Source organism: Selaginella moellendorffii, unplaced genomic scaffold (genome assembly GCF_000143415.4).
Source record: "Selaginella moellendorffii unplaced genomic scaffold, v1.0 SELMOscaffold_69, whole genome shotgun sequence".
In the NCBI taxonomy this organism is placed as follows: domain Eukaryota; kingdom Viridiplantae; phylum Streptophyta; class Lycopodiopsida; order Selaginellales; family Selaginellaceae; genus Selaginella; species Selaginella moellendorffii.
Genome location: NW_003314330.1, coordinates 781,272 through 808,605, shown reverse-complemented (window position 1 = coordinate 808,605; position 27,334 = coordinate 781,272). Strand labels below are relative to the sequence as shown.

General features: G+C 43.7%; 4 protein-coding genes across 4 annotated transcripts; 2 read left to right on the top strand and 2 right to left on the bottom strand.

The window, feature by feature from the left end:
• Positions 1-149: 149 nt before the first annotated feature.
• LOC9640100 (subtilisin-like protease SBT4.8) lies at positions 150-868 on the top strand (the record flags this gene model as incomplete). Its single annotated transcript, XM_024659543.1, has 3 exons — positions 150-233; positions 282-496; positions 589-868. Coding segments are annotated over 3 exons (579 nt in total), but the record flags the coding sequence as incomplete, so codon positions are not given.
• Positions 869-19,673: 18,805 nt separating this feature from the next.
• On the bottom strand, positions 19,674-22,136 carry LOC9640099 (CUGBP Elav-like family member 1). Its single transcript, XM_002985608.2, has 4 exons — positions 21,025-22,136; positions 20,886-20,969; positions 20,686-20,820; positions 19,674-20,341 (listed from the first exon to the last, which is right to left on the bottom strand). The coding sequence occupies exons 1-4, from the start codon at positions 22,076-22,078 to the stop codon at positions 20,181-20,183; spliced, it is 1,434 nt and encodes a 477-aa protein (XP_002985654.1). The 5' UTR covers positions 22,079-22,136; the 3' UTR covers positions 19,674-20,180.
• A 119-nt stretch (positions 22,137-22,255) lies between these two features.
• On the top strand, positions 22,256-24,621 carry LOC9653599 (mannan endo-1,4-beta-mannosidase 5). The gene is made up of 5 exons (XM_002985698.2): positions 22,256-22,839; positions 23,266-23,463; positions 23,520-23,642; positions 23,694-23,905; positions 23,962-24,621. Exons 1-5 carry the CDS (start codon positions 22,486-22,488, stop codon positions 24,377-24,379), a joined length of 1,305 nt encoding a protein of 434 aa, XP_002985744.2. The 5' UTR covers positions 22,256-22,485; the 3' UTR covers positions 24,380-24,621.
• Positions 24,553-26,137, bottom strand: LOC9653598. Its single transcript, XM_002985607.2, has one exon. The coding sequence runs from the start codon at positions 26,135-26,137 to the stop codon at positions 24,575-24,577; it is 1,563 nt and encodes a 520-aa protein (XP_002985653.1). The 3' UTR covers positions 24,553-24,574.
• Between the last annotated feature and the right edge of the window lie 1,197 nt (positions 26,138-27,334).

The following is a 27,334-nucleotide window of genomic DNA, read 5'->3' as shown; positions in this document are numbered from 1 at the left end:
CACAGTCGGTGCCAGTACAATCGACAGGGAGATCAACGAGGATGCTAAAATAGCAGCCAAGTAAGTATAACAGATGATCAAAAGGTGATGGAAACTTACTCTTGGCCTCGTGGTTTCTGTGCAGTTGTAAATCACGAATTCTCAGAGGAACAACGATTCCTTACAAGCCAGCACCTGTTGTAGCGGAGTTTTCGTCAAGAGGTCCACACACAATCAGTCCGGATATCATCAAGGTACTCGAAAGACACACCATGAAGCTTGTGACTTATCTCGCGTTGCAGCCGGACGTTACCGCTCCAGGAGTCGAGATCTTAGCAGCTTGGCCAATCAATATCCCCGACACTGACAATGGAAAGGAAGTGTTCGTGGAGTACACTTTTCTCTCTGGAACTTCCATGGCGTGCCCTCACGTCAGTGGCACCATCGCTTACTTGAAATCCATTCACCCAACATGGAGTCCTGCGGCGATCAAATCAGCAGTCATGACCACAGGTAAGTCGAGAGAAAACAAAATAAAACTGGAGACTCAAGAGTGTTCTTGGCAGCTATCACCAAAGACAACACCAACAAAACAATCGTCGATCCAAGCACTAACAAGGCAGCGACTGTTTTCAACATTGGAAACGGTGAGATCCAACCAGTGAAAGCAGTCAATCCAGGACTATTCTACGACACTGATCCTCTCGACTATATCACCTATCTCTGTAACTCAGGCTATACCTCCAAGCAAATCCAAAACATCACAGGCGACAGTAGCAGCAAATGCCCCAAGAACAACACCTCTTTCAGCCTCAACTATCCCTCCATCACAGTCCTCTTGGATGGAAACATTATTTTAAACATTTACAACTCAAATCTTAAGATTTAAGCTTGGTGAATCTATGTCTTTCAAAAGTATCAGAGGCAAAACTTGTGTAGATGGTACCACACATATGACTTGAAATTACTACTTTACATACATAACTTTCATTATTTAAGTTGTTATGCAGCCATTAACATTCTTTCTCTCAAAATCTAACAATTGGCTAAATCATAAAGCATAAGTATTAATTAAAGAATTTTATGTTTTTTTTAAATTTTGTTCTAAGTAACAACGTGTGGAAAATTGAGAGTTATTAACTAATTGTAGACTAACACTCAAGCTTTTTTTTTAATTTGCATAATAAAAAATAAAAATATTAGCAATTAAAGGATTCAATAGATAATCCATAGGAGTTCAAATATATAGAAAAAGGGCTCATAAACAAAAATGCACCTTTTTTTTTCGAATCAATTAAAGTTTTTAGAATACTTAAAGTTAAATGTCATTAGGTTTGGGTAGTACTACTTATTTCAAACATCTTTATAAAATGTAAGGGCCCTAAATATAGAAATATGCATATTCATGTTAACTTAATGTAATGCATGTGATCATGGGATGAGATTTGGATATATTATCACTATGGATTTTTGAAACCTTGGGAGATAAATGGGGATAAAATAGTCATTAAGGGCTCTATTATTGACATTGTTGATGTTGAGATTTAAGTGAACTAAGATGTCTCTCCATACAGCTAAATCATTGACACTATCTTCATCGAGACTAATGAAACTCAATATTAATATTCGTGCATTTATTCGTGTTATAGTTTTTCGCAATACCACATGTTTTTTGAGGTTTGCTCTAAATTGGTATCTTGGGTTTGTGACATCGATAGGATGTTGTTAACACTTGCTTAAGCAACTAGAGTTTCTTCGTATTGTTAACTGGGATCTATTGAGCTTGACTAGTACGATATTTGACATGAAGAAGTGTTTGTTGGTTTTACGGCATTTACTTTGTTTTATTGATTGTTGCTCGAATTAATTTTGATAGATTAAGATGTTATTTCCTTCGGGTGATACATTCACGAGTATTGTTTGCTAGCCAATGATACTTTGTATTCTTTTAGTTGTCTTTTATAAGTTGTTTAGCATGCTATTTAAGTTATGTGTTATCATTGAGTTTTCTTGATAATACACTTGCTATTGAATTTTATTAGAAAGTAAATCCTATGTTTTGCAATTTTGATGATCTTGGTGGTTCTATACTTTAATACTGGTTTATCAGATGATAACTTACTTGGAATACATCTATAATTTAATCACTAATAATTAAGACTCTAAGATATCAATGTCTATGACTTTGATATTGTCCATCTATTGATATTTGAGTTTGGGCTAGTATAGGCAAATTGGTTTCGACACTTTGTGTGCATGTTGAAATCTTTAGTCATGGGGTAGCTACTGTAAACTAGTCATATCACCCGCTTCTTTGTCGATGTTCCTTATTTCGTTCAAAGGGTGTGACCGTGTAAACAACTCTAACTGCTTGTTTACAATAGTCTATCTAATCTTTACTGACAGGTTTAATTTCTTTGCTTAAGAGGGTTGAAGCCTTTGGCTTCTCTTTCTACGTCCTTGCAGGTAGGGGCATATCACACTTTTGTAAGTTGGGTGACCTAGAGCAGCAAGGGTGGTTAACTCTGTTGGTCATTTCCTTGTCGGCAACAGCCAAAAGGTGTTTGAGTTGGTAGCGCATCTGCGTTAGACAAAGAGATTATCCTAACTCATTTAAGTTGGTGCATTTCTCATAAAGTGTGAATACTGTGAACTTTTTCTAGAGTTGTTTCCTTGGCGGTGTTCTAGACTAAAGTATGCATCGACAAGGACATCAATCTTCCCTAAAGGCAGGAGAGTGTCAGAAATGTGACTTTAGGTATCGAAAGTTACTTGTTAGCTGTCCTTTTAAATATTCTTTCTTTACTGCCATGACAGTAGGAGGTCGGTATTGTTGGACCCTTTATGAGTCCCTCTTGTGCTAGTGGAGTTAATTAAGCATTTCGAGTGTATTTAAATCAGACAAGCATAAGGATGGAATTCCTACATACTATTAGCTAAGCATATTTAGCCCGGTAAAGAATTCCCGTCTTGTTGTGTCTTACACTAGTTAGTGACAAGAACCTTCGCATATTGAGATTAGTCCCTCAATATCGCTGGATGATAGCTTACCATGTTTGCCAAACACCTTCGCTATTATGCCCTTTGTGTTAGTTTCATTTCGATCCCAAATGCTATTTATGAAAAGTGTCTAGATTTTCTCATTTGGCATATCCACAGAATGTAGAGATTGTTTTGAACACAACGGTGTTTGTCATATGTCCAAATTCACAATCTAGGGACATTCCATATTTAGTAAGTTTCGAGCTTGTCCCAGAAACTAACTCCTGGTACTAAGGGAGGCTTGGAGTGAAAGCCCAAAACGTGTATTCCTTAAAAAGGGGGGATATAGGGGGCTCCAAATGTATAATAAGGATAGTGGGTAAGTTGAGTATGGCCAACCAACTTGAGGTATAATTTAACTCCCACTTGCATGTCTATCCTTGTTTTGTGTTCAGCTTGAGTTTAAGCCCAAGTTTTACACTGTATTAGTTGGTGGAGTACCCATATCCTTGCATTAAGCCATCGGTATGCTGAAATAACGCCAAACTTTGTTTAGCTTCATTTTGTATGCTAATTCTAGCATTGGGATGTTAAATACTTTAATATTGTTCTAAGTCATTCCATGTTCCTGTTTTTACACTCCTTGGGTTGTATACTTAGGAGTTGCTCCATGCTTTAGTGCCATTCCTCCTTGGCTCCATGCTTGAGAGTTTGGCATTGTTCCTTTCTTCAATGGCCTAAAGCCCTGAAACTTGGGTTCCACACCACTGTCCATTAAACATGTGACATGTGGTATGTGGCATGTGACATGTGGCACATGGAGGGTTTAAATTCTGTTTCGTGGTGTTATTCTATGGTAAATCACCATAGGATAAAGCGTAAAAACCACGTGCACTACATGTGGTATCGAAACAAATGGCACGGACTCGATTCCCATTGATTAATGGCTACTTAAAATATAATATACCCTTAAGCAAGGTCTTTTCACAAGAGGATGGACGTATGTATAGATGCCCAATACATACGATTTCAAATTTTAGAGGTATGAATACTATTGGCTTGATCACTTTATGGTGATTGCCACGTGTTTTTGGACATCATTCTTAGGATAATGATTGATTTTTGCATAAGTTTCCCACGTGTCTCTAAGGGATGATGCTGCAATGGTACAATGGTTTGAGCATAGCCATTTGTGAAGATTGGAGTATTCTCAAGATTCCTATGGAAGAACTCTAACCAGATGCGAGGATTGGCAACAAAAGCAGAAAGAGTTGTATCATGTGTTATGAATGCTGCCATCAATTGAGTCTGATTGTTCAATTGCAATTATATAGCATCAAGCAATTGCACTAATTGCGGCTCTAGAGTTAAAGGAGGAGGAGGTTACTACTCTGCCATGAAGATCATTTCCACCAATGTGAGTGGACGAAATATGGAAAGAGAATATAAAAAATGTGCATATCAATTAACCCAAAAACTTTAGCTTATATACAAGAGCAAGTAATCCAAATTGAAACCAATTTGATGCCTACCAAAATCCCATTCTACTAATATTAGTATATGGCATCATAGCTATACACTTGGACCTCACAATAATATTTTAATTTCTAAATAAATAGTTTAAATTATTATTTTCCTTAAGCAAACCTATAGGGGGATTAGAATGGTAGTGGATATAAATAGAATATACTTGGATATTCTAGGATATTTTACCATCTAACAGTTATTATTCATTTAGACTAATCTTGTATTTATAATTTATAAATATATTTATAATTTATAAAATTTCTTAAACACTTTCTAGTATATTATTTTTTATTCTATCATCTAATGGTTGATATGCAATAAGATTAATCTTGTATTTATAAATTAAAAAACATGCTTGTAATTATAAACTTTATTTGATCAATTAGATTAATAAGTAAAAATAACACTACTATTAAGCAAACCAAGTGTTGCTACATGCAAGACATAGCAATTTATTTATAATATTGTAATTTACTTATTTATTTTAATATTATTTATAATTCAGTTTGAAACAATTGCTTAGTAGCTATGTAAGAAGTAACATTTTGAAGAACATAAAAGTAAGAACAATAGTAAAACTCTTGCTTTTACAATCCCAGCTCAAATAAATTCTTGCATTGACTATCATTTGGAATGGGCTGAATTAAAGTTCTTCTCTAAAGAATAACATTCTAGCACACTCTAAACAATAATTACAATCACAAATATAAATAAGATGAGCTCCATAACTTCTCAAGCATACCAAGCAAAGCTGTTGCTTCTTTCATTACTCTTTAACTCCCAAGGAGTTCACAGGTCCCCTAGACAAACAAACATTAGATTTGATTTCCAACGTGCTTAAGCTTGAAGGTGAAAATAATTCCAGACCTATCTCATATCTGCTTCACCTTGATTCACCATAATATACTTGTCAGTAGTGAAATTAGCCGAAGCAGTTTCATACTACGAATATATTAGCATAATATACGTAATTAAAGTAAATCCAAATTTTGGGAACCAGCATTAAGAAATATTCTGTTGGATGAAGTGTGGCAGTGGTGATGAGCAGCTAGGGTGGCAACAGGCACAGGCGCATGGCGCTGGCGGAGGGTGGCAACAGGCTGGGCGTGGTGCCAGCAGAGGGTGGCAACAGTCTGGGCATGGCACCGGTGGCAGTGAGGAGCAGCAACAAGGAGCGGGCGGCAACGAGGAGCAGCCTGAAGCTGAAGCACAACCACAGCAGGCACAGACAGGGAGCGGGGATCCGAAACCAGATGACCCTGTGTCTAAGTTTACCTTTAAGGACGACAACAGAGAATACAGCTGCGTGTACTGCAGAGCCGAATTTGGAAAGACATGTCCACGGAGAATCAGAGTGAGGAAGCATGTTATGAGCACAGACTGTAGTGAATGGTTGTGGTGTAAACAAGATCTTGAGCATAGGTTTGAAGCTTTGAACTTACTCTGCCACGAGGAAGTGCGAGAATACAGCTATAATCTACCACATTAAATGGTTTCCGATCATCAAGCGACATGCAAGCAGGAGCATGGGTCCATGTCGGGTCATGGATGAAGATGGACAGCTGACTGAGGCCGGGCCGAGAGGAGCCAGGACAACAGGTTGAACTTGAAGCAGAGTCACAGCAGGCAGAGGGATAGTACGTGGGCGTCCACAATAATGAACACATTTGTGGAGATCAACCCCTAAAAGCTGGTCGAAGAAGGTTATTCCGAATTGGGATGACAACTCAGCTTGGGAGTTTGTTAACTATCTTGAGGATCCAAATATACAACAGCAGTTCAGAAATATTAGAAGGCACCCAGCAGCACTTGTCATGTAGGCATTGACTGAGATATGGAACCCCACAACAAACAACGTTTCTGGTGATGCTAACTTCAACTTTCTGAGCTTTGGAGCAGTTTCACTAAATCAAAAATGTTTTAAAAACCGAAAGCAATTTCTTCAAAATAGCCATTTCAAATTTCAAACCGCAGATGGGTCCGACTGTCAGTCAATCACTCTGACTTAAGTGCTTGACCGACAGCTGGCTGACTGACTCTCAGTCAACGACAGTTGACTAGCAGACAAACTTACAGTAATTGGTAGTAAAAATTAATTATAAATACTACAGGAATTGGTAATAAAAATGAATTACAAATACTGTAAGAATGCTTGAGGTCCTCAACAACAAAATGCTCCATCCACTGACAACACACTTGTGGAATTTCCTTAGCCTGGCCATGCCAGCCAAAAGCAGTCACATTGAGTGCTCCTACTAACATGATCATCAATTCTGGACACAGGTAACTTACAAAACTCGCTCGAAAAAGTTTGATGTGCTATTTGGTTGGAGTCAGAGAGTTTCATAATGGACCACCATCTAGAATCTAGTCAAAGCTACTAGAATGCTACTACGTGCAAGTAGACTAGCTTCACTATCAACCACTTTGGGGTTGATCATCGTTTAACCAGGCAACTTCGTAAACACATTACTCATTATCACATGAATATGATATAAAAAATCATAATGATTTGATCATCAATTGCGTAACACAATGAGTAATGCCTATGTCATTACTTCAAACATTTATGTGAGTATCAAGTGCCAACTCGATTCAACAAAATACAATATAAATGCCACACTCCACCGATAGAGATTTACAACACCCAATACCATTAACTTTTGTTCACAATACGAACAAGCTTATGCTACCCTCTTTTTGACCAAACTCAAAACTAATCCAACACCAAGCTACTCAAGGAGCAATAGCAAGGTTCCCAAAAAAGAATTGAGCATTATAACCTAAGTCTTCTAATAGCAAGCCTAGATAAAATGGTATAGCGCTTCACCGCTATCCATCCCACAACTCACCACTTACAAGACCATCATTTCCAATATGCATTAAGGTAAGGACTTTTGATTGCATGATATGAACACGAGCAATGAGTCACACCTCATTGCAAATCATCTCTCCAAGAAGGGAAGATGATTTATGTGTTTGATCCTTCATCCCTGACGACTCTCTTTTCAGTCTCATCTTTGACTAAACCTCAAGCTTGCTTTCACACTACCTTTAGTCCAATCCAAGAAAAGTTTATGAGAGAGCATGGCAATGATTACTTGAACCAATAGACTAATCCTTATAGTCTTGATTGATTCACTTGTAAACATGCCTAGGAAAGATCCACTAGTGCCGTGCTAAATAGCTATAGATCAGCCTATTTGCCATTTATAGCAAACTCAAGGAAGGTTTACTTTCACCCATGGTACATGGAACAACTCATTGAACCACCGATAGGCTAACATTAATCTTGCCAACTCAAAGCGTATCCTCAAGTTGCTAATGCGCCTCACTCACGAGCCCAAGCTCAAACTCGTGCTAACGGTACAACTTATTCCATCCTATGAGCCCAAGAGCAAACTCATATCATAAGGTATAACAAGGTAACTAAATCCATACCTAAGGAACAATTGCGAAGTCTTTACACCCAAACGTGTACCCACTCGGATCATTATTTTCATCTCTACATATGCAACAAAACTAATTGCCCAACCTCATTGGATAGCACCTGTGAGACGTATGCCTCTGATACCAAATGTAGTGCACGTGGTTTTGACCCTTTATCTTATGGTGATTTACCATAGGATAACACCACAAAGCAGAACCTAAACCCTTTTTATACCACGTGATACATGCCACGTGTCCAAATGACAGTGGTGCAAAACCCAAGGTTCAAGGCCTTGGGCCACTGAACAAAGGAATGGTGCCAAACTCCCAAGCATGGAACCAAGGAGTGACAAAACCGGACCACGGAGCAACTCCCGAGTATATAGCCTAAGGAGCAAAGGGACAAAAGCCCAAAGAGACTTGGAACAGTCTTAGAGCAACCAGCATCCCAATGTCAGGACCAACACGCAAAACGGAGCCAAATGGAGTCTAGCACTATTTCGGCATATCGGTGGCCTAACGCAAAGATATGGGTATTCCACCAGCTAGTGTGGAATGGAGCTTGGGCTTAGACTCAAGCTAGACGCAAAACAAGGACAAGCACATAAGCAGGAGCTAAACTATGTTTTAGGTTGGTCAGCCATGCCCAACCTACCCACTATCCTTACTATACATTTGAAACCCCCCTCCCCTGTCGCGAATGTGACTTCGGGTATCGAAAGATACTTGTCGGCTAGTCCTTACGGACACTCTTTCCTTACTGCCATGACGGCAGGAGATCGGTACAGTTGGATCCCTTTAGTAGCCCCTCTTGTGCTAGTGGAGTTAACTGGGCATTTCGAGTGTACTTAGACCGGACGAGCATAAGGACGGAATTCCTACGTGCTATTAGCTAAGCATACTTAGCCCGGTAAGGAGTTCCCGTCTCGTTATGTCTTGCACTGGCTAGTGACAAGAACCCTCGCGTATTGAGATTAGTCCCTCAATAACGCCGGATGATAGCTTACCGTGTCTGCCAAACACCCTCGCTATCATGCCCTTTGTGTTAGTCTCATTTCGGTCCCAAATGCTATTTATGGAAAGTGTTTAGATTTGCTCATTTGGCATATCTACGGAATGTAGAGGTCGGCCTGAACACAATGGTGTTCGTCCCGTGTCCAAATTCGCAATCTAGCGCCATTCCATATTTAGTAAGTTTCGAGCTTGTCCCAGAGACTAACTCCTGGTACTAAGGGAGGCTTGGGGTGAAAGCCCAAAGCGTGTGTTCCTCAAGGGGGGGGGGGGCTGTGGGGGGTTCCAAATGTATAGTAGGGATAGTGGTTGGAATGCATGTCCGACCACCTGAGACATTAGTTTGGCTCCCGCTGGGCTGTGTCGCTCCTTGTTCTGCGTCCGGCTTGGGTCTAAGCCCAAGCTCCACGCTGCTCTAGTCAGTGGAGTACCCTCCTCCTTGCGTTAGGCCACCGGTATGCCAAAATTGTGCCAGACTCCGTCTGACACCATTTTGCGTGCAGGTGCTGGATACGGGGAGCTGGTGCTCGTGGGCTTGCACCGGACCCTCGTTTCGTAGCGCAACGGGCTTGGAGTTCGGCTCCAAATTCAGGTGCGCTACATTTAGTATCAGAGGAATTGTCTCAGCGATTCCTATCCAACTTTTGTCGGATTTTCTGACTCAAGTTGCATACGCAGAGACTTTTCTAGTAGATCCGAAGCGACCTGTGTAGGATTAGTTGGATTGCACCATTCGGTAAGAACGTTGTATGCATGTTCAGTTACTGATAGAGGCATGCATGCAGCTAGCGGGATGGTGAAACGGAACCGTGTTGATGATGCTGAAACCTCTAGACGGGCGAATCGAGAGGAGGAAACTCCTGCTAGAGATGCTGCGGAAGAGGCTGAGGCTGAGTCAGAAGAGGAAGAGCCAAATGCTGCGGCGTTGCAGCGTACGGCTCAGGAAGTCGAGATCGAGAATTTGCGAAAGGAGATTCGCAAATTGAAGAAGGAGAACAAGAAGAGGAAGAAAGAAGCTGAGGCAGCTAAACCAGCTAAGCCTAAGCAACCAGACTCCTCTTCAAGTTCTGAGGACGATGAAGTTCTGCAGCCGCCCCCGGTTGCACGAGTTTCAAAGTTCAAGCCTCCGAAACCACCCAACTTCAGAGGCATGCGGGACTATCAGGTTTTGGAAGACTGGGTCTACGATATGGAGAACTACTTCATAGCGGCAGACGTAGATGATCGTACGAAAGTTGCGTGCGCGCAATCCTTTCTCACCGATCATGCCAAAACTTGGTGGCGCCAAGTGTGTGCTGAAAAAGGGCAGACTAGAAGTTGGACCAAGATGCGATCTCGTATCCGTAAGGAATACTTGCCGGATGATCTTGGTCTCAGACTTCGCGCGGAGCTGCGGCGGTTAAAGCAGCGAGGGGATCTCATGCATTACGTTAATGCGTTTGCTCAGAAGCGCATTATGATTGCAAATATGAGTGACGAAGATGCTCGGAGTTATTTTCTGGAGGGTTTAAGTTCACTCTCTCGCAATGAGATTTTGAAGTTTAAGCCGAAGACGTATCTGGAGTGTAAGGAGGCAGCGCAGCAAGTTGCCTTTAGTCACTCACTCATGGAACAATATCAGCAACCGTATGCTGGTAACTCGGACAAGAATAGGAATTCTGGGAATAAACAAGGTGATCGGAAACAGAGGGTGGAGAGTAGGTTCCGCCCTGGAGGCTCACAAGCAACGGTTAACAAAGGTGGTGGTGGTTGGAGACCACCAGCAGCTTCTTCTGGTCCTAGGCCCTCTGTTCCTCCTCCTGGTGGGTACAAGCAGCAGCAACCTGCAAAACCTGCTCCTAGCGGAACGGGTAGTGTGGGTCATTGCTTCCATTGTGGAGAGTCAGGACATAGGTCCTCGGATTGTCCCAACAAGCATAAGACAAGGTCTCGAGTTAATGTCATGAGGGAAGACGGTGGTGATGAAGCTGAAGGGGTTGACGAGTTGGTCAATGCAGACTATGAGGAAGAAGAGGTGAGTAACTTTCGTTGCTTTCCTCAAGCTTTTCTTGCAGTCAATGCAAACACTGATCCGTTGATGTATCTGGTAGGCTTTGTCCGTGGACACCGAATCCGAGTGATGATTGACACGGGAGCTACGCACAGCGTGATATCCGAAGACTTAGTTAAGTTGTTAGGATTGAATGCTGAGCAAATGTCGCCTATGCACTTCCGGTTTGCGGAAGGTGGGCAAGTAGCCAGAAAGTTTGTGAGTGATGTTCCAATAAAGATATCCAAGTGGAAAGAAAGAGTGGACTTGGTAGTGTTGAAGATACCAGATTTTCAGATGGTGTTTGGTATGGATTTCTTCAACAAGTATATAAAAGGGATTTATGGTGCTGGACAAAGTCGCATCACGTTGAAGTCTGAAGGACGACCCGATGTGTCCTTCCAGTTGCAAAAGCGTTCCTCAAAGGATTGGGATGGAAAGTTCCTGACTGCGAGGGCCGCTCAAAAAGCAGCTAAGAGGGGATGTCGGACCTTTTGGGTTCAAGTGATGGAAGTGGAGAGTGTGGATGACTCTGTTCGAATTGGCGACGGGGTTGATCCTGTACCAAAGAAGATATTGGAGTTGTTGGCGCAGAATCAGGATATCTTCCCGAAGGATTTGCCACCAAGGCTACCCCCTAGCCGTGAGGTTGATCATCGGATTGAGGTTATTCCGGGTTCTAAACCACCTACGAAAGCTCCGTATCGGTTGAACATCAAGGAGATGGCTGAACTCAAGAAGCAACTCACGGAGCTTCTTGACAAAGGTCATATCCGACCCAGCAAGTCACCTTATGGAGCACCAATCCTTTTTGTTATGAAAAAGGATGGAACCATGAGGATGTGTATTGACTATCGGGCACTCAATAAGATCACGGTCAAGAACAGTTATCCTTTGCCTCGCATTGATGACTTGTTTGACCAACTCTTAAAGGCTAAGTATTTTACACGACTTGATTTGCGGTCCGGGTATCATCAGATACGGGTGGCGGATCAGGATGTGGAGAAGACAGCCTTTAAGACTCGGTACGGATCTTATGAGTTCCTTGTCATGCCATTCGGGTTATGCAATGCTCCGGCAACGTTCAGCACTATGATGGATAGAATATTCGGAGATTATTTGGACGCATTTGTTGTCCTATACATCGACGATGTTCTAGTCTTCAGCGAAACGTTGGAGGATCATTTGAAACACTTGGAGCTGGTGTTTCAGAAGTTGCGCGAACACAAACTGTATGCTAAGGAAAGTAAATGTGCTTTTGGTCAATTGCGCGTAAACTTTCTCGGACATATAGTTGGTGGTGGCGTGATTGAAGTCGATCCAAAGAAAGTGGAAGCGGTGAAGTCTTGGGAAATCCCGACCACTGTATCAGATGTTCGTTCCTTTCTCGGTTTGGCGGGATACTATCGCAAGTTTGTCCGCAATTTTGCAAGGATTGCTCTTCCGTTAACTGAGTTGACGAAGAGTAGCATTCCGTTTCATTGGACACCAGCTTGTCAGCGTGCTTTTGTACGGTTGAAGGAGATCTTGACTACGGTTCCTGTTCTCAGGATCCCAGATCTTGATAAACCCTTCGAAGTGCATTGTGATGCATCTGGATATGCTATTGGTGCCGTGTTACAGCAAGATTGTGACAAAGCGGTTGGTGTTACGCTAAGGCGACATGGTTGTCCCGTTGCGTTCTATTCCAAGAAATTGGATGAAACCCAACGAAGATGGCCAACGCATGAGAAAGAGATGTTTGCTATAGTGTCGGCCCTGGAACACTGGAGACACTACTTGGGTGGACACAGCAAGGTTTATACAGATAGTAACACACTAAGCTACTTTGCTACGCAGCCTAAGCTTACGCCGAAGCAGGCTCGTTGGCAAGAAAAGCTTGCTAGATATGATATTGAAATCATATATAAACCTGGTAAAGACAATATTGTTCCGGATGCGTTGAGTCGTCAAGCTCAATTCCGGGCAATATCGGCAATCAGTTCGGACTGGTTAGAAGATGTTCGGGCTTCGTATGGAAATGATCCATTGGCGAAGACAATCTTACGCCGTGCGGAGTTGTCGAAGCAGAGCCCTAGTAGCGAAGCAGCGAAAGTTGCTAGTCGCACTAATGCGAAACTTCACTTCTCAGTTCGGGATGGGCTTATATTCTATAAGCAAGAAAGATTGTATCTTCCCTCTAAGGATTTGCAGCAGTTATTTTTGCGGGAACATCATGATGTTCCAGCAGCGGGACATGGTGGACAGCGAAAAACGCTAGCTTCGTTGAAAAAGGGATTTTTCTGGTCTGGTATGGAAGGTGATGTAGCGGACTATATCCGTTCCTGCCCTATATGCCAGCAATGTAAGCGCAAAGCTGAGAAGCAGGCTGGGAAGTTGCAGTGCATTCCAGCACCGGCATGGCCATTTCAAAGTGTGACACTTGATTTCGTCACTTGCTTGCCGAAGTCTAAGGGTTATGATACTTTGATGGTGGTTGTGGATCGATTGTCGAAGATTGCACACTTCATTCCAACTGTGGGAACAGTGAATGCGAAACAAGCAGCAAAGCTCTTTTTCCATGAAGTAGTGCGGGTTCGTGGTCTTCCTGAAGTGATGATCTCGGATAGAGATTCAAGATTTACGGGGAAGTTTTGGGGCACACTGTTCCAGTTGTTTGGTACCAAGTTAAAGTTTAGTACGGCTTATCATCCTCAGACTGATGGGCAGACCGAACGTGTAAATGCTCAAGTTGAGGATTATCTGCGGTACTATGTCGCGGCGGACCAACGCGACTGGGTTGAGCATTTGGATACAGCAGAAATATGTTATAACAACACGTTTCACAGCGCTATAGGCTGTTCTCCATGGGAGATGCTGCAAGGGAATGCTCGTGGGGTTCCTCAACAGATTGTTGTACCGAAACCAATGTCCGAGGTGTTGGTCCCAGCCGTTGAGACTTATGCGGAGCAGCTACGTCAAGGTTGGTCTAGAGCAACTGAGGCGATGGGCAAAGCTCAAGATAGGTATCGACGTGATAAGGATCAGCATCGTCGGGATGTATCCTATCAAGTGGGAGATCAGGTGTGGCTATCTTCCCAAAACTTGAACATTAAGGGTTCTTTGTCTCGGAAGCTCTTGCCGAGATATGTTGGACCCTATCGGGTGCTAAAACGCATTGGTGATGTATCCTATCGGTTGGACCTACCTGCGGAGATGTCCAATGTTCATAATGTATTTCATGCCAATCTATTGGCTCCTTACACTATGGATGTTGCACGTCAAGGGGAGATTCGTCCACCACCAGATGTTGTGGATGGTGAACCTGAGTACGAAGTCGAAACTATATTGGATTCCCGGTTCCGGAGACGGGCTCGTGCGAAGGAATATCTAGTTAAGTGGAAAGGTTACCCGACTTGTGAATCAACTTGGGAACCTCTTAGTAATCTTACACATGCTCGTGAGCTTGTCACGGAGTATGAAAATAGTAATAAAACATAGCTTTTGTAAACCTTGTAATAAATCTTGCAAATCAATAAAGTAATCTATTTTTATAAATCAAAGTGTCGTTTCTCTCGTTCATTAGTACTTGGGTCAGTTTTGGCAGGCTGACTTCGGCACTTCGGTGCATGGGTCCAATCCATAACCATGGGGATAACTATTATAGACTGATCACAAGTCCCCGCCTCTCTCTCGATGACTCATTTTCGAAAAGGGGCATGATCGTGTAAACAACTTAATCTGCCAGTTTATAGTAGTTATCTAAATCTTCCCGACGGGGTTGATTTCTTGCTCAGGGGAAGTTGGGCCTCTGGCCCTCTCCCTATGTCCCTGCGGGCAGGGATGTATCATTCCTTTGTAAGCCGAGTGGTACTCGGAGCAGCAAGGGTGGCTAACTTTGCTAGTCATTTCCTTGTCGGTGACGGCCGGAGGGTGTCTGAGTGTTAACGTCTTTGGACGTAGAGGAGAGGTCGTTCCATAACTCATTTAAGTCGGTGTGTTTCCCACATAGTGTGCTTTCCGTTAACTTTCGCAGTTGTTTCCTTGACGGTTTGCTAGACTCGGGTATGCATCGACGAGGACGTCGATCTTCCCTAAGGGGGGGAGAGTGTCGCGAATGTGACTTCGGGTATCGAAAGATACTTGTCGGCTAGTCCTTACGGACACTCTTTCCTTACTGCCATGACGGCAGGAGATCGGTACAGTTGGATCCCTTTAGTAGCCCCTCTTGTGCTAGTGGAGTTAACTGGGCATTTCGAGTGTACTTAGACCGGACGAGCATAAGGACGGAATTCCTACGTGCTATTAGCTAAGCATACTTAGCCCGGTAAGGAGTTCCCGTCTCGTTATGTCTTGCACTGGCTAGTGACAAGAACCCTCGCGTATTGAGATTAGTCCCTCAATAACGCCGGATGATAGCTTACCGTGTCTGCCAAACACCCTCGCTATCATGCCCTTTGTGTTAGTCTCATTTCGGTCCCAAATGCTATTTATGGAAAGTGTTTAGATTTGCTCATTTGGCATATCTACGGAATGTAGAGGTCGGCCTGAACACAATGGTGTTCGTCCCGTGTCCAAATTCGCAATCTAGCGCCATTCCATATTTAGTAAGTTTCGAGCTTGTCCCAGAGACTAACTCCTGGTACTAAGGGAGGCTTGGGGTGAAAGCCCAAAGCGTGTGTTCCTCAAGGGGGGGGGGGCTGTGGGGGGTTCCAAATGTATAGTAGGGATAGTGGTTGGAATGCATGTCCGACCACCTGAGACATTAGTTTGGCTCCCGCTGGGCTGTGTCGCTCCTTGTTCTGCGTCCGGCTTGGGTCTAAGCCCAAGCTCCACGCTGCTCTAGTCAGTGGAGTACCCTCCTCCTTGCGTTAGGCCACCGGTATGCCAAAATTGTGCCAGACTCCGTCTGACACCATTTTGCGTGCAGGTGCTGGATACGGGGAGCTGGTGCTCGTGGGCTTGCCCCGGACCCTCGTTTTGTAGCGCAACGGGCTTGGAGTTCGGCTCCAAATTCAGGTGCGTTACATCCCCCCCCCCCCCCCCCTCTCCTTGAGGAACACACGCTTTGGGCTTTCACCCCAAACCTCCTTTAGTATCAAAAGTTAGTCTCTGGGACAAGCTCGAAACTTATTAAATATGGAATGGCGCTAAATTGCGAATTTGGATATGGGATGAACACCATTGTGTTCAGACCAATTTCTACATTCCATAGATATGCCAAATGAGCAAATTTGAACACTTTCCATAAATAACATTTGGGACCGAAATGAAACTAACACAAAAGGCATGATAGTAAGGGTGTTTGGCAGACACAGTAAGCTATCATGTAGCGATATTGAGGGATTAATTTTAATACACAAGGGTTCTTATCATTAGCAAGTGCAAGACAAAACAAGATGGGAACTCCTTACCAGGTTAAATATGCTTAGCTAATAACACGTAGGAATTCTGTCCTTATGTTCGTCCAGTATAAATACACTCGAAATGCCCAATTAACTCCACTAACACAAAAAGGACTAATAAAGGGTCTAGCAATACTAACCTCCTGCCATCGTGGCAATAAGGTAAGAGTGTCTGTAAGGACTAGTTGATAAGTAACTTTCGATACCTGAAGTCACATTCGCGACATTAAACCTACCAAATGTCAATTGATATGTGGTGCGATTCCTTAGCTAATAAATAGAGTTAGACCTGAGACCCTTTTGATACTAAATGTAAGCTTTTGAGTTTGGACTTCTCGCATAACCTAATATTATTCAAACCTAAGGATGTTTATTTTAAAACCTTTAACCAATTAAAAAAGGGGGTGCACTCTTATTTATGGGTGCACAAACATAAATCATCTTTTTATATTTGAACCCCATAAATCATCTCTCGAATTTTTTTTTTTTATTGTTTATAAATTGCTCTGGCAAAGTGAAAGCATGATGTTGGTGCTATTTTAGACTTTAAAGTACCTCTATATTGTTATTGATTTCAAATATTACATCATCTAATTAATAAGGTTGTATTCAAGGAAGAGGCTAGAAGTCATCATGCAATTGATCAAGTTTTCATATGTGAACTAGTAATTTCATATTTGACTTTCTTCTGCTAATTAACCACTAGTCAATACTTTATGGTATAGTTATTTTCAATAGCTAAATCATATGGATGTTTTCTCCAAAAATCCATAAAAGCTTTAATACCAATAACAATCTCCTTATTATTAAGTTCAATTTTCACTAAAACAAAAGTTGTTGTGAAAAACTTTTAGGAAGAAGAGGGTTTCCATCTTGGTCATTTTTTAAGAGCTCAATATTTTTAATTGGAAACCATATTTTATCCCATCTTGTAATGCATAACTAAATTTTTATTCTATATTCTAAAATGAAATTATAATGTCTTTTGTTTTTTAGAAAGCCCTTCACAAATCCTTTGAAATCTGCAATTTATATTATGAAGTTGGGAAGTGTTTTTTGAGAGATGCATTCTTAAAAACGGTGTATGAGTTGTAAACCAACTTGCCTATTTAAGTGATTTCAAGATATGACTAAATAAAGCATCTATATCTTCATGAGTGTACCCAAGCTTAATATCATTATTTTGAATATACATTTTACCACCAATAAAGATAAATATACCATGATATATATATTTTTGTTATCAATTCCAGCATTATCCATTTAAAGAAGTAAGTGAAGTGGCAAATGTATGAAATTGAGTTCATTGGAAATTGATAGATAAGACTTGTTATCTACTAATGTTGTTTCATAGCAAACCACTTGCAATTGAGAAAACCACTAACTTTTTGATGAGTTTTCTCAAAACTGAAAACATAATCATTTGATATAAAAGCTTTTCCCTAGACTTCAAATAGAGAAGGATTCATTCAAAATATGTAGATGTTTTTGGCCTCTACAAGCACTTGGATAAGGATGAAATAGTAATAATTGATTTACAATAGAACAAAGAAGTGTCTGTAATTTTCTACTTAATATCCTTAGGTTTTAGAATAAATTCAATCAGTCCATCGTGTCATAAATGATGATAAGGTAGTTTTCTAGATGTTCAATCGGTATTACCCTGTTGCTATAATAAGCAGTGTGACAACTTTTTTAGTCCATATTATGCTATGTTCTTTGTATATGAAATTAAATTATTTCTTTTTTCATATATATATTTATTGAAAGTTTTATTTTGATTGCCATACACTCATCACATTTTGAGAAACTGAAATACTTCACAATATTGGACTGATTGGTTTCTTCTTTTGTTACTTTAATTAACTCTACATTAATTTCTATTTATATTGCTTCTTGGTATAGAAGTACACATTGTCCCATCAGCAAGCATTCTAGTTTTGTATAACAGCTTTTCACTACAGGTCTTTATAAACCTCCTAAACAATACTTTGTTTAGAATTACATGTTTGTATTTCTTATAACTTCCTTTGTTGCTATGAGTAGAGTCATTCCCCCATTCCACTTTTCTTCAAAAAAATGTTGCTCTTAAGATGCCATGGATAATGTACCAAACCTTCTTAGAAAATCTAAAAGTTGATTGAAAATTGGTGTAAAAAGATTCTTATAGACAAAGTTACATTTACGTTTCCAATCAAATGTTTGAACCATCTTATGCTTTTCTTGAAGCACAACCCAATTAACCTTGATAGCACTGTAATACATAACAATCTATAGTTAACACCATCCATCTACTGGGCCATTTCTTTTACTTTTTCAGGGCTTTCCTTATGAATGCATATTTCCTCTTGTCAAGATTGTAGGAGAGATAGTTGGTGCTAAAGGAAGATTGAGATCACACATCAGCTATAGATAAGAATTGACCTCATTTTCCATTGCACAGAATACGCTAGGAAGGCTTGGATTACAATGAGGATACCTGGGTGATGGATGAACAATTCTATGACCTTGGTGGGGAAGTCGCAACTCCAGAGGACCAAAGTTTTAAGGAGGGATGGCTTGTTAACGGCTTAATCTTCATGCCAATTATAAGGAGGGACAACGTGAGCTTAGGGCATGCTATTATCTTCTCTGTACTTCTTCCTTCTCCTCTCCATCCTTCATTCCATTCCTTGCTTATCTGGCTATCTATTTCTTCTAATCTCTTCCTCCCTATTGGGATTGGGGTTATATTATCCCTCATGGTAGCCAAAGTTCTAAAGCTTTAAAAGGAGTCAACTTCAATACTCATGACTTTTGTGATTGTTTGTTTAAGAACTCATCTCATATGATCATTTCATATTTAGATAAGGGCTTAATTAAGGCATAGCACTTAGCTCGAATTTGAATAATTAATGTAAGGTCTATTTGAATTATAAGAGAATATTTAAAGATTCTTTATATTTAATCTTATTGGTAATGTTAAAATTTAAAATGGCTTATGATTAATTAAAAATTTTAGATACTCTAAAATTAATATAAAGGTAAATTTCAAATTAGCCTTTAACAGGCTAACCAAGATCTATAAACTAAACCCCTTATATAAATATGCAGTTTTACTTATTACTAAGGGTTTATAATGAAAAGCTTTTGACCCAAAGTGGTACGTTTTCCAGGTAAATTTTATTAATAATCTAGTAGAAAAACAACCAGCTGGCACGAGGTACTGCTTCACTAAATGAAAGCCAAACTAAGAACATGGGCAAATGCTTCATTCATGGATCGGTCCAGGCTTGACTTAAGTGCAATTCCAAAAGGCTGCACACTATACTTCCCAGAGAACAGCCAGAGTATCCACTAAGGATAGCTTCATATCTTGAGTTACGTATTGAATTCACACGTACACTCTTCACTTGGAGGTACTCTAGTTCGGCTCTCCCAAAACAAATGACTCATCCAACTTCCCAAGGGATTACTCCGGCAAATGACGATGGTCGATCCACCTTAGGAACCATGTAGAAGTAGAATCTCCTGGTGTTGGCAAGCTTCCATTAGAAGCCCTGGTTCCAAGAGGGTATGACGGATCGTCTCCCTATAGTTTTGCAGCCGGCAACTTGCCGAAGGACAGGAGCCCGAGTCTTTAATAGAAGACGGAAGTTAAAAACCAACGTGAATCTTTACTTCACAAAGGAAAGCCTGTAAAAACCAGCAAAAACATCATAGAGAAGGCAAGGCCTGCACAAAACTAGAGCAGCAAAAGAATCTGGATAAACGGATTAGCTTCGTAGAAAAGAAAAACGGAGACGCAGAAAGAGCAAAGAGAAATATAGAGAGTTAAAAGAGAAACAATCGCGCGAGCGTTAGTAAGAAGATCGATAAGCACCACTTTTCTGTTTGGAAGGAAAATCAACGTCTTGGTCACGCTGGAGTTTTATCTCAAGTGCACTGCCAGAGATCGACACTCCATTCATGGCAGTCATGGCTGCCTCGGCAGACCGTCTCGTGTCCATTGTCACAGTTCCTGAGGTAAACCGGAGATTTGCAAACAAACGAGAAATAAGAAATCTGATGCGATCAATCGGTACTGTAGAAGTAAATAACGAGGACGAACTGCAAGCACTTGGCAGGAAATTGTTTCAAGGAGAGAGGCTTCTTCCAAGTCAGGGAAAAAGGGAAAAGCTCGTTGGTTTTGGCCAAGCTCGGATAGAGGTAAGCGTCTCGGATCATTTCTAGCTAGAGCGAAGCGAACGACGGACACGAAAGTGGCTATAGAAGAACACTGAAAGTCGAGAAGCTGGAAGCTCGCATGAATGAAGGACAGAGAAAAAAAGAAACTACAGAACAGAAAAAAATGGCTTGGCTTACCACACGGCTGGCCCGCAGCCATTTCTTTGGCGGTAGCGACTTTGGCATATAAAACACTCCCGTAAGGCTTGAATAGGTCCACCAAGTCCGAGTCCCGGTAGTCGGCAGAGATCCCATACACAGACAACGTCGCACCTGGAAAAAGAAGAAAAAACACGAAAAGGATGAGAAGTAGCTAGATCCTCACAGAAAGCACTCACCTTGTGGCCTAGAGGGGCTGTTAGCAGCTGAGGGAGATTGCCGTGAAGAAACACCGTCGGGCTTGAGTGAAGGGTTAACGACTCCTGAAAATGGTTGAAGTCGATGCTTAGAGAGAATCAAAAACAAGAAAAGACGCACCTGAGGATCGCGCCAGGAATGACAACGGGTTTTGGCTTGTAGATGGCTGACTTGTACCGGGTAAGTTGGTCGAGGTCCCTGGTCCTGGAGCTCCTGTGATCTGGGAGGATGGCTGAGGAGCGTAGAGCAGCTGCTGTGGGAATTGCTGGAGGCCCGGAGTGGCGGAGTGACCACTCAACTGATACGCGGCGGCGGCGGCGGCTGCGGCAGCAGCTTGATGCTGCTGGATGAGAACTTGGTGCATGGTTTGCTGAAGCGCGGCTTGTGGATTGGAATGAAGCTCCTGCCCGGCCTGGCTTGCGGCGAGCGAGGCCGGCTTCTCCCACTGCGTTACACCCGTGACTGTGTTGTAGTAGAAGAGAGAGCCATTTGGAGCGTAGTGTGTCGTCCATGTCTCCACAGGAGCGCTGGAAGGAGTGGCGGCCACACTCCCATTGGCGACGTATGAAGCGCTGGAAGAAGCCACTGGATAATTCACTGATGCTGCCACTGCGCGAAGCTTCTCCACCTCCTTGGAGAGCTGTTCTTGATGATCCTTGCCACTAGCAGAAGTAGAAACTCCACCACCACCGCCACCACCACCGCCACCACCACCGCCAGCACTGCCACTGCTTGGCTCGTAAGTAGCTTTGAGCCTCTGGAGCTCCTGGCGGAGCGTGTCATTCTCGGCCCTCATCACGGCCATTTGCTGGGCATCCGATCGAGCGCGATGCAAATCCTGTGTCATCTGCTGTGCCTGGAGGAGGAGCTCTTGGCGATGCGAATTCACCGTCTTGATTTCGCTCCTCGCCTGCTCCAGCTCCCTCTCCAATGCCGACATCTTGGCGTCGTTCTGGGAGATAATCTGGCGGAGCTGCGCCACATCCTGCCTCAGCGCGACGTGCGTCGCCGCGAATCGCTGGTTCTCGGTCAGCAGGCGCTGGATTTCCAGGTGCTGGGCCGCAAGCTTCTGCTCGATGATCGGCGGAGGCGGCACGACCATGGAGCCCCTGCCGTGAGGCCGCAAGATTGCGACTCCTTGCTGAGGGACTCGCATCCTGCCCCGACCTGCCATTGTATCAATCGGCGAGGCGGCGGACTCACCTCTTGCGGCTCCCTCACGAAGAACCCTAGAAATTTACTTGTTACTCGCAGGAATCGAACCAAGACCACCCACTTTGCACTTGCCCTAGTGCTGTGCTAAGGAGAATCGAGCCTTGGACCTCATATTCCGTACTAAACACCGTCATCGTACGCTCTTCATTGCTGATGAAACGTAACATCGCGAGGGAAGTTTTCGTCCGCGATCCATTCGCGCATCGATCGATCTCTCTACTAGTCAAATGCGAGTGTGCTGCGAGGTCGCCATCTCTCCGGGAAGGGAATTCTACAAAGCGCGGCCAGGTATTGCAGGTCGATCAAGAGCTTTGGATTCCAGCTCTTGAGCTCTCAGATTCCGGGGGCTAGATCGGTGGATCGAGCATGGTAAACAACTATGCGAGCTACACAGCGATTGCGATCCTGGGGATTATAGGGATTGGATACCTCATCCTCAATGGCAATATCCGGCTGCCCATCAAGCTCCCGGAGATGGGGTTTGTGCGAAGGGATGGCACGCAGTTCTTTGTGGATGGCCGGCCTTTCTACATCAATGGCTGGAATTCCTACTGGATGATGAGCGAGGCGGTGGAGTGGCTCAGCCGGTCCAATGTGAGATCCATCCTCGACGATGGAGCCGGCATGGGGCTCAACCTTGTGAGAACTTGGGCTTTCAACGATGCTGGCTACCATGCATTGCAAAGATCTCCTGGCCACTACGACGAGGACGTTTTCAAGGTACTATAGGTAGTGCTGCTCTTTAGAAGTTTCTTTTTCTCTTTTTTCTACCTAGAAAAGTGTTTTAAGTAGCTCCTGAGATTTTCTTCTTCTTCTTATAGCTTTTCTTCTTCTTCTTAGGATGGATTTTTCGTCATAGAAGTGTTTCTTTGCATTTCAAGATAAGTGTTCTAAGTTGATCTTTTCTTCCTCTTCTTGTTCTTAGGATGGATGCTTCGTTTTGGTTTTTTTTCATAGCACTTTCTTTCTTCTCCTTCTTAGGATGGATTTTCGTCATAGAAGTGTTTCTTTTCATTTCAAGAGAATTGTCCTACTGAACACTTCTTCTTCTCCCTCTTAGGATCGTTTTTGGTTTTTCTACATTGAAAACTTTTTTCTTTTTTCTTTTGAAGAGAAGTGTTCTAAGTCTTCTTTGTCTTGTGGCAGGCTCTGGATTATGTAATCGTTGAAGCCCGTCGTCGCAACATCAGGTTGTTGCTAAGCCTGACAAATAATCTGGAAGCATTCGGTGGCAAAGGACAGTACGTTTACTGGGCTCGTCAAGCCAGTGCCGACGTCGGCTATAGCAACGACACTTTCTTCTCCGATCCAACCATCAAAGACTACTACAAATCTCACGTCAAGGTAGATCAATGCAGCCAGTCGTTTCGTTGAGATCTTGTTGTTTTTCCTTGTGGCAGAAAATACTAACAAGAGTGAACAGCATTACCGGGGTGGCCTACAAAGACGAGCCAGCCATCTTCGCATGGGAGCTCATGAACGAACCACGCTGCATCATTGATCCCTCGGGAAACACACTACAGGTTCTTTACTTTTGCAAAGTTTCACTTAAAATACTAGAGTTTTGGACGCAGACTTGGATCGAAGAAATGTCCGTGTACGTCAAGTCCCTGGACAGCAAGCACCTGCTAACTGTTGGACTGGAAGGATTCTACAATAGTTGGAGTCCCGACAGCTTAGTAGCCAATCCAGGACACTGGGCGGATTTCCTTGGCTCGGATTTCATACGCAACCACCTTCTCTCGACTATAGATTTCGCTTCGATTCATGCATATCCGGATATATGGTGAGACTGTCTCTCTTTTTCTTTGATCAGAGTTTCACGTAGCCTGCTTTTTTCAGGATGCCCGAGGTGAGCTTCGAGGAACAGCTCAAAGGCTTCTCTAAATGGGTTGATACGCACGTCCAAGACGGTGCTTTGAGATTGCAAAAGCCGGTGCTGGTCACAGAATTTGGGCTCAAAACGAAATCTAGCACGAGACACCGGCTTGAGCTCTTAAAGGCAATGTATGACGCGGCCTTCGACTCGGCACGAAACGGAGAAGCGTGTGCCGGGGCAATGCTCTGGCAACTCCTGGAAGAGGGCCTTGACGAGTATGGGGATGACTACGCGATTGTGCCGCGAGACGAGCCTCAAGTCACGGAACTCGTTGGAGCTCATTCCTGCCGGCTTGAAAAGCTTTTTCACTCGAACTTCACAGCAGCAGTGACTCACAGGAAGAACAAACAGGTTTCTACGTGCAAGCCATTACTGGTTTGAAGTTCGGGGAGGGCGTAGCTGTACAGAGATTCGGTCTGCTTCAAGTTTTGTTGGTATTGGCGACGGGTATACAGTTTTTTGCTTATTTGATATTGGCGAGAAGATCATTCTCAGCTGTGTTACTAATAATGTTTCATGCACAGGCTTACGCATGTGTCGAAACACAAGAAACTATGATTTACTTGTAGCGAATGTTTATCCTGTGAATCGAAGAACACCACCGGGAGGTGGCCTTTGAGCTACATCTTTCATGGGTTGAAGATCAGGTGACGAGTCCACAGCATCTAAGTCGAAGGTGGCGATGGCATGGAAAGTCTCCCTCGAGGCTTTCTCGAACGATCCATACCTGGCCAACGTCGCTTGAGCTCCTGGAGATATCGAGATCTCTTCTAGACTCTGAGGAGAGTGTAGAAACTTGGAGGTACTCGAATTCAAGTTCTTCTTCTTCCTCCTCCTTATGACTGATCGTACAGGCCGCTGGAAGCCTTCGTCCTCGGTGGAGATTGCGTCGTCAAACATATCGTCAGCCTTGTTCTTGGCGCTCTTCTCTCGCGGCTCGTTGTTATCGTCGCTCGAGTAGTCCTCGATGAGAAACCTCACTCTCTTGGACAACTTCCGATCGGCCACCACGCCACTCTTTTTCAACGCTGGCTTGGAGAAGACGAAGGCCGCCGAGACTGGAAACGTCGCAAACTTTCCATCGTCGACAGCATGAACTTCGTCGGCCGGTTGCTTCATCTCGGCCTCAGCCATCTCTAGAGCTTCGACTTCGTCGTAGAAACACCGGCTTTGGTGATCAAACTCGGAGCTCCCGCCGCCGCAGTCGACGTCGTCGTCGTATGATCTCTCCTTGAAGCTCTCAAACTCGCCTCCTAAGACATGATCACTGCTGGAGAAATCTTGGTGGTGCTGCTCGCGATAATTCTCCAGCGAAGAACCACGACAAGTGTCATGGTCGACGAGCTTGTGCTGCAGCTTCCAGCATCCCAGCATGTTCTTGAAGAAACCACAGCCCGTGGACGACGAGGACGACTCTCTCAAAGACCGGTCCCAGATCTCTAGACTCAGCTGCTTCTTAAATCTTCCACTGCTCAGCGGAGACTCCACGGCGTGATGCTCCAGGAAGTTAGCCCTCGAGGACGCTGCTGAGGACGACGAACACCTTTTACTCGGTGACGACGAGCTATACGACTCTGGACTGGCTCCAAAGACGCTGGCATCGAGTATACTCACTGGAGAAGATCTCATCTCTCCGGCGGAGTTTGAGTCCTTGGAGAGTGAGATTGGCGATCGAAGTGGTGAAGCTAGACGCAGCTGGAGGATGTTTTTGATCCTCTCCGCGAGCCGAGGAGACAGTCCTTGCTGCTGCTGAGTTCTTCCGATCGAAAGGCAAGGAGGTGGCTGGAGAAACGACAGTGGAGAGCTCCCGGGAGAGCTCGAGTAGCTCAGCGAAGACGGCGACTTCGGCTTACCGGGTTGTTCTTCCCATTTGAAAGGTACCGAGCCAGGAGCTTTGAAGTTTTGATTCTCACCAAAGCTACTCGCCTCCTGCAGCTGTGAAGGACTTGCATTCCCGAGGAGAACTCTCGCTGCCTCGCTGCAGCGCCTGGCTGAATTGTTGCTGCTGGCTGAGAAGATGATCCGCTGCTGCGCTGAGAGATTGGCGAACAAAGGTACCTTGAACATTTCTTCTCCATCTTTGCTTCGAAGTGGTGATGGAGCTCTCTCTTCTTCCAGAGCTCCGTCTAGAACTAACATCTTTCTGGATCACAGGCGGCAGGCTCGCTCGCATTTTCCTCCTGTTACGTCTAGACTTTTGCATCCACTCTCTCCATTTTTCCTTGCCATCCCTTGGAAATCCTCAAAGCGAAAAGAATAACTTGTTCTTGGCACGATGTCCGGACTATATTTCGTGCAACGTGATGAAACTATTCATACCTGGCATGTCCAAAAATTTCCGGTGCTGGTGCTGGTGGTGGTTGTCGCCTCTTTCGCTGACGATATATGTCTTCTGTACCTTTTTTTTCTTTTCCTTCTATGCGGACATTCTTTGGGTTTTTCTATCAGGAACATTCTTCCCACTGTAGTTGACACACGGAAAAAACCATTTTAATGGAAAACTTTGCCTTTTATGCGAAACTTGGTTCCTATTGGTTTGAAAGAAGTGATCACACGTTTAAGATGGCAACTAAGGTTTTGAGATTGCAAACATTTAACAGGAAAGAGAGTTTGATGCGAAGCTCACCTTGTAGCAATGACTACTTCTTCTGTTTGAGCGGCTTGAAGCTGTATTTCTTGCGAGAGACCTTGCGAGGCCTCGTGAACGCCTCCGGCTCCGGACAAGACGGCTCCACTTTACTCCGTAGCAAATAGAGTTCGTTCTGCGAGTATGGAACTCGATGGTATCCATTCTTCTCGCTCGCCTTCATGGTAGCCTTCAAGAGATCGAGAACATTGCGGGTGGTGGCCGGGATTTTCAGCTGCGCGAGGAAATCACTCCAGCTCTCCACTGCCGCAGCGTCTCTCGCGAGCTTGAGGAGCTTGGTGCTCACATCCTCTGCCGGGAAGCCATACCTTCGATCCAGCTCCACGGGGTCAACGGTCTTGGCCAGATGAACAAAGTTGACCTGGAAGACCAGGGCTTTGAGGGTGGCGGAGCACACCTGGAACGTTTGCTGGAGTCGTATCTCCGAGTTATAGTCGCTTGGCTCCACATACGCGAGGTGTGGATGTTTCTTTAGATATGCGAGTGCGTTCCTCGTGAGGATCTCCTTGAGGACGAGGCCACCGAGCTTGCTACAATCCACCTCCGGATCCACCAGCGCATACATGAGGAAGGCTCCCAGGTTTGGATTCGAATCTCTTGCTCGGGACTTGATATCTTTTGTAAATTGGTCGATCTTGGAGCGGATTTCGAGAGCCAGGGCCGGATCTTCCTTGGTTAGCTTCCATAAG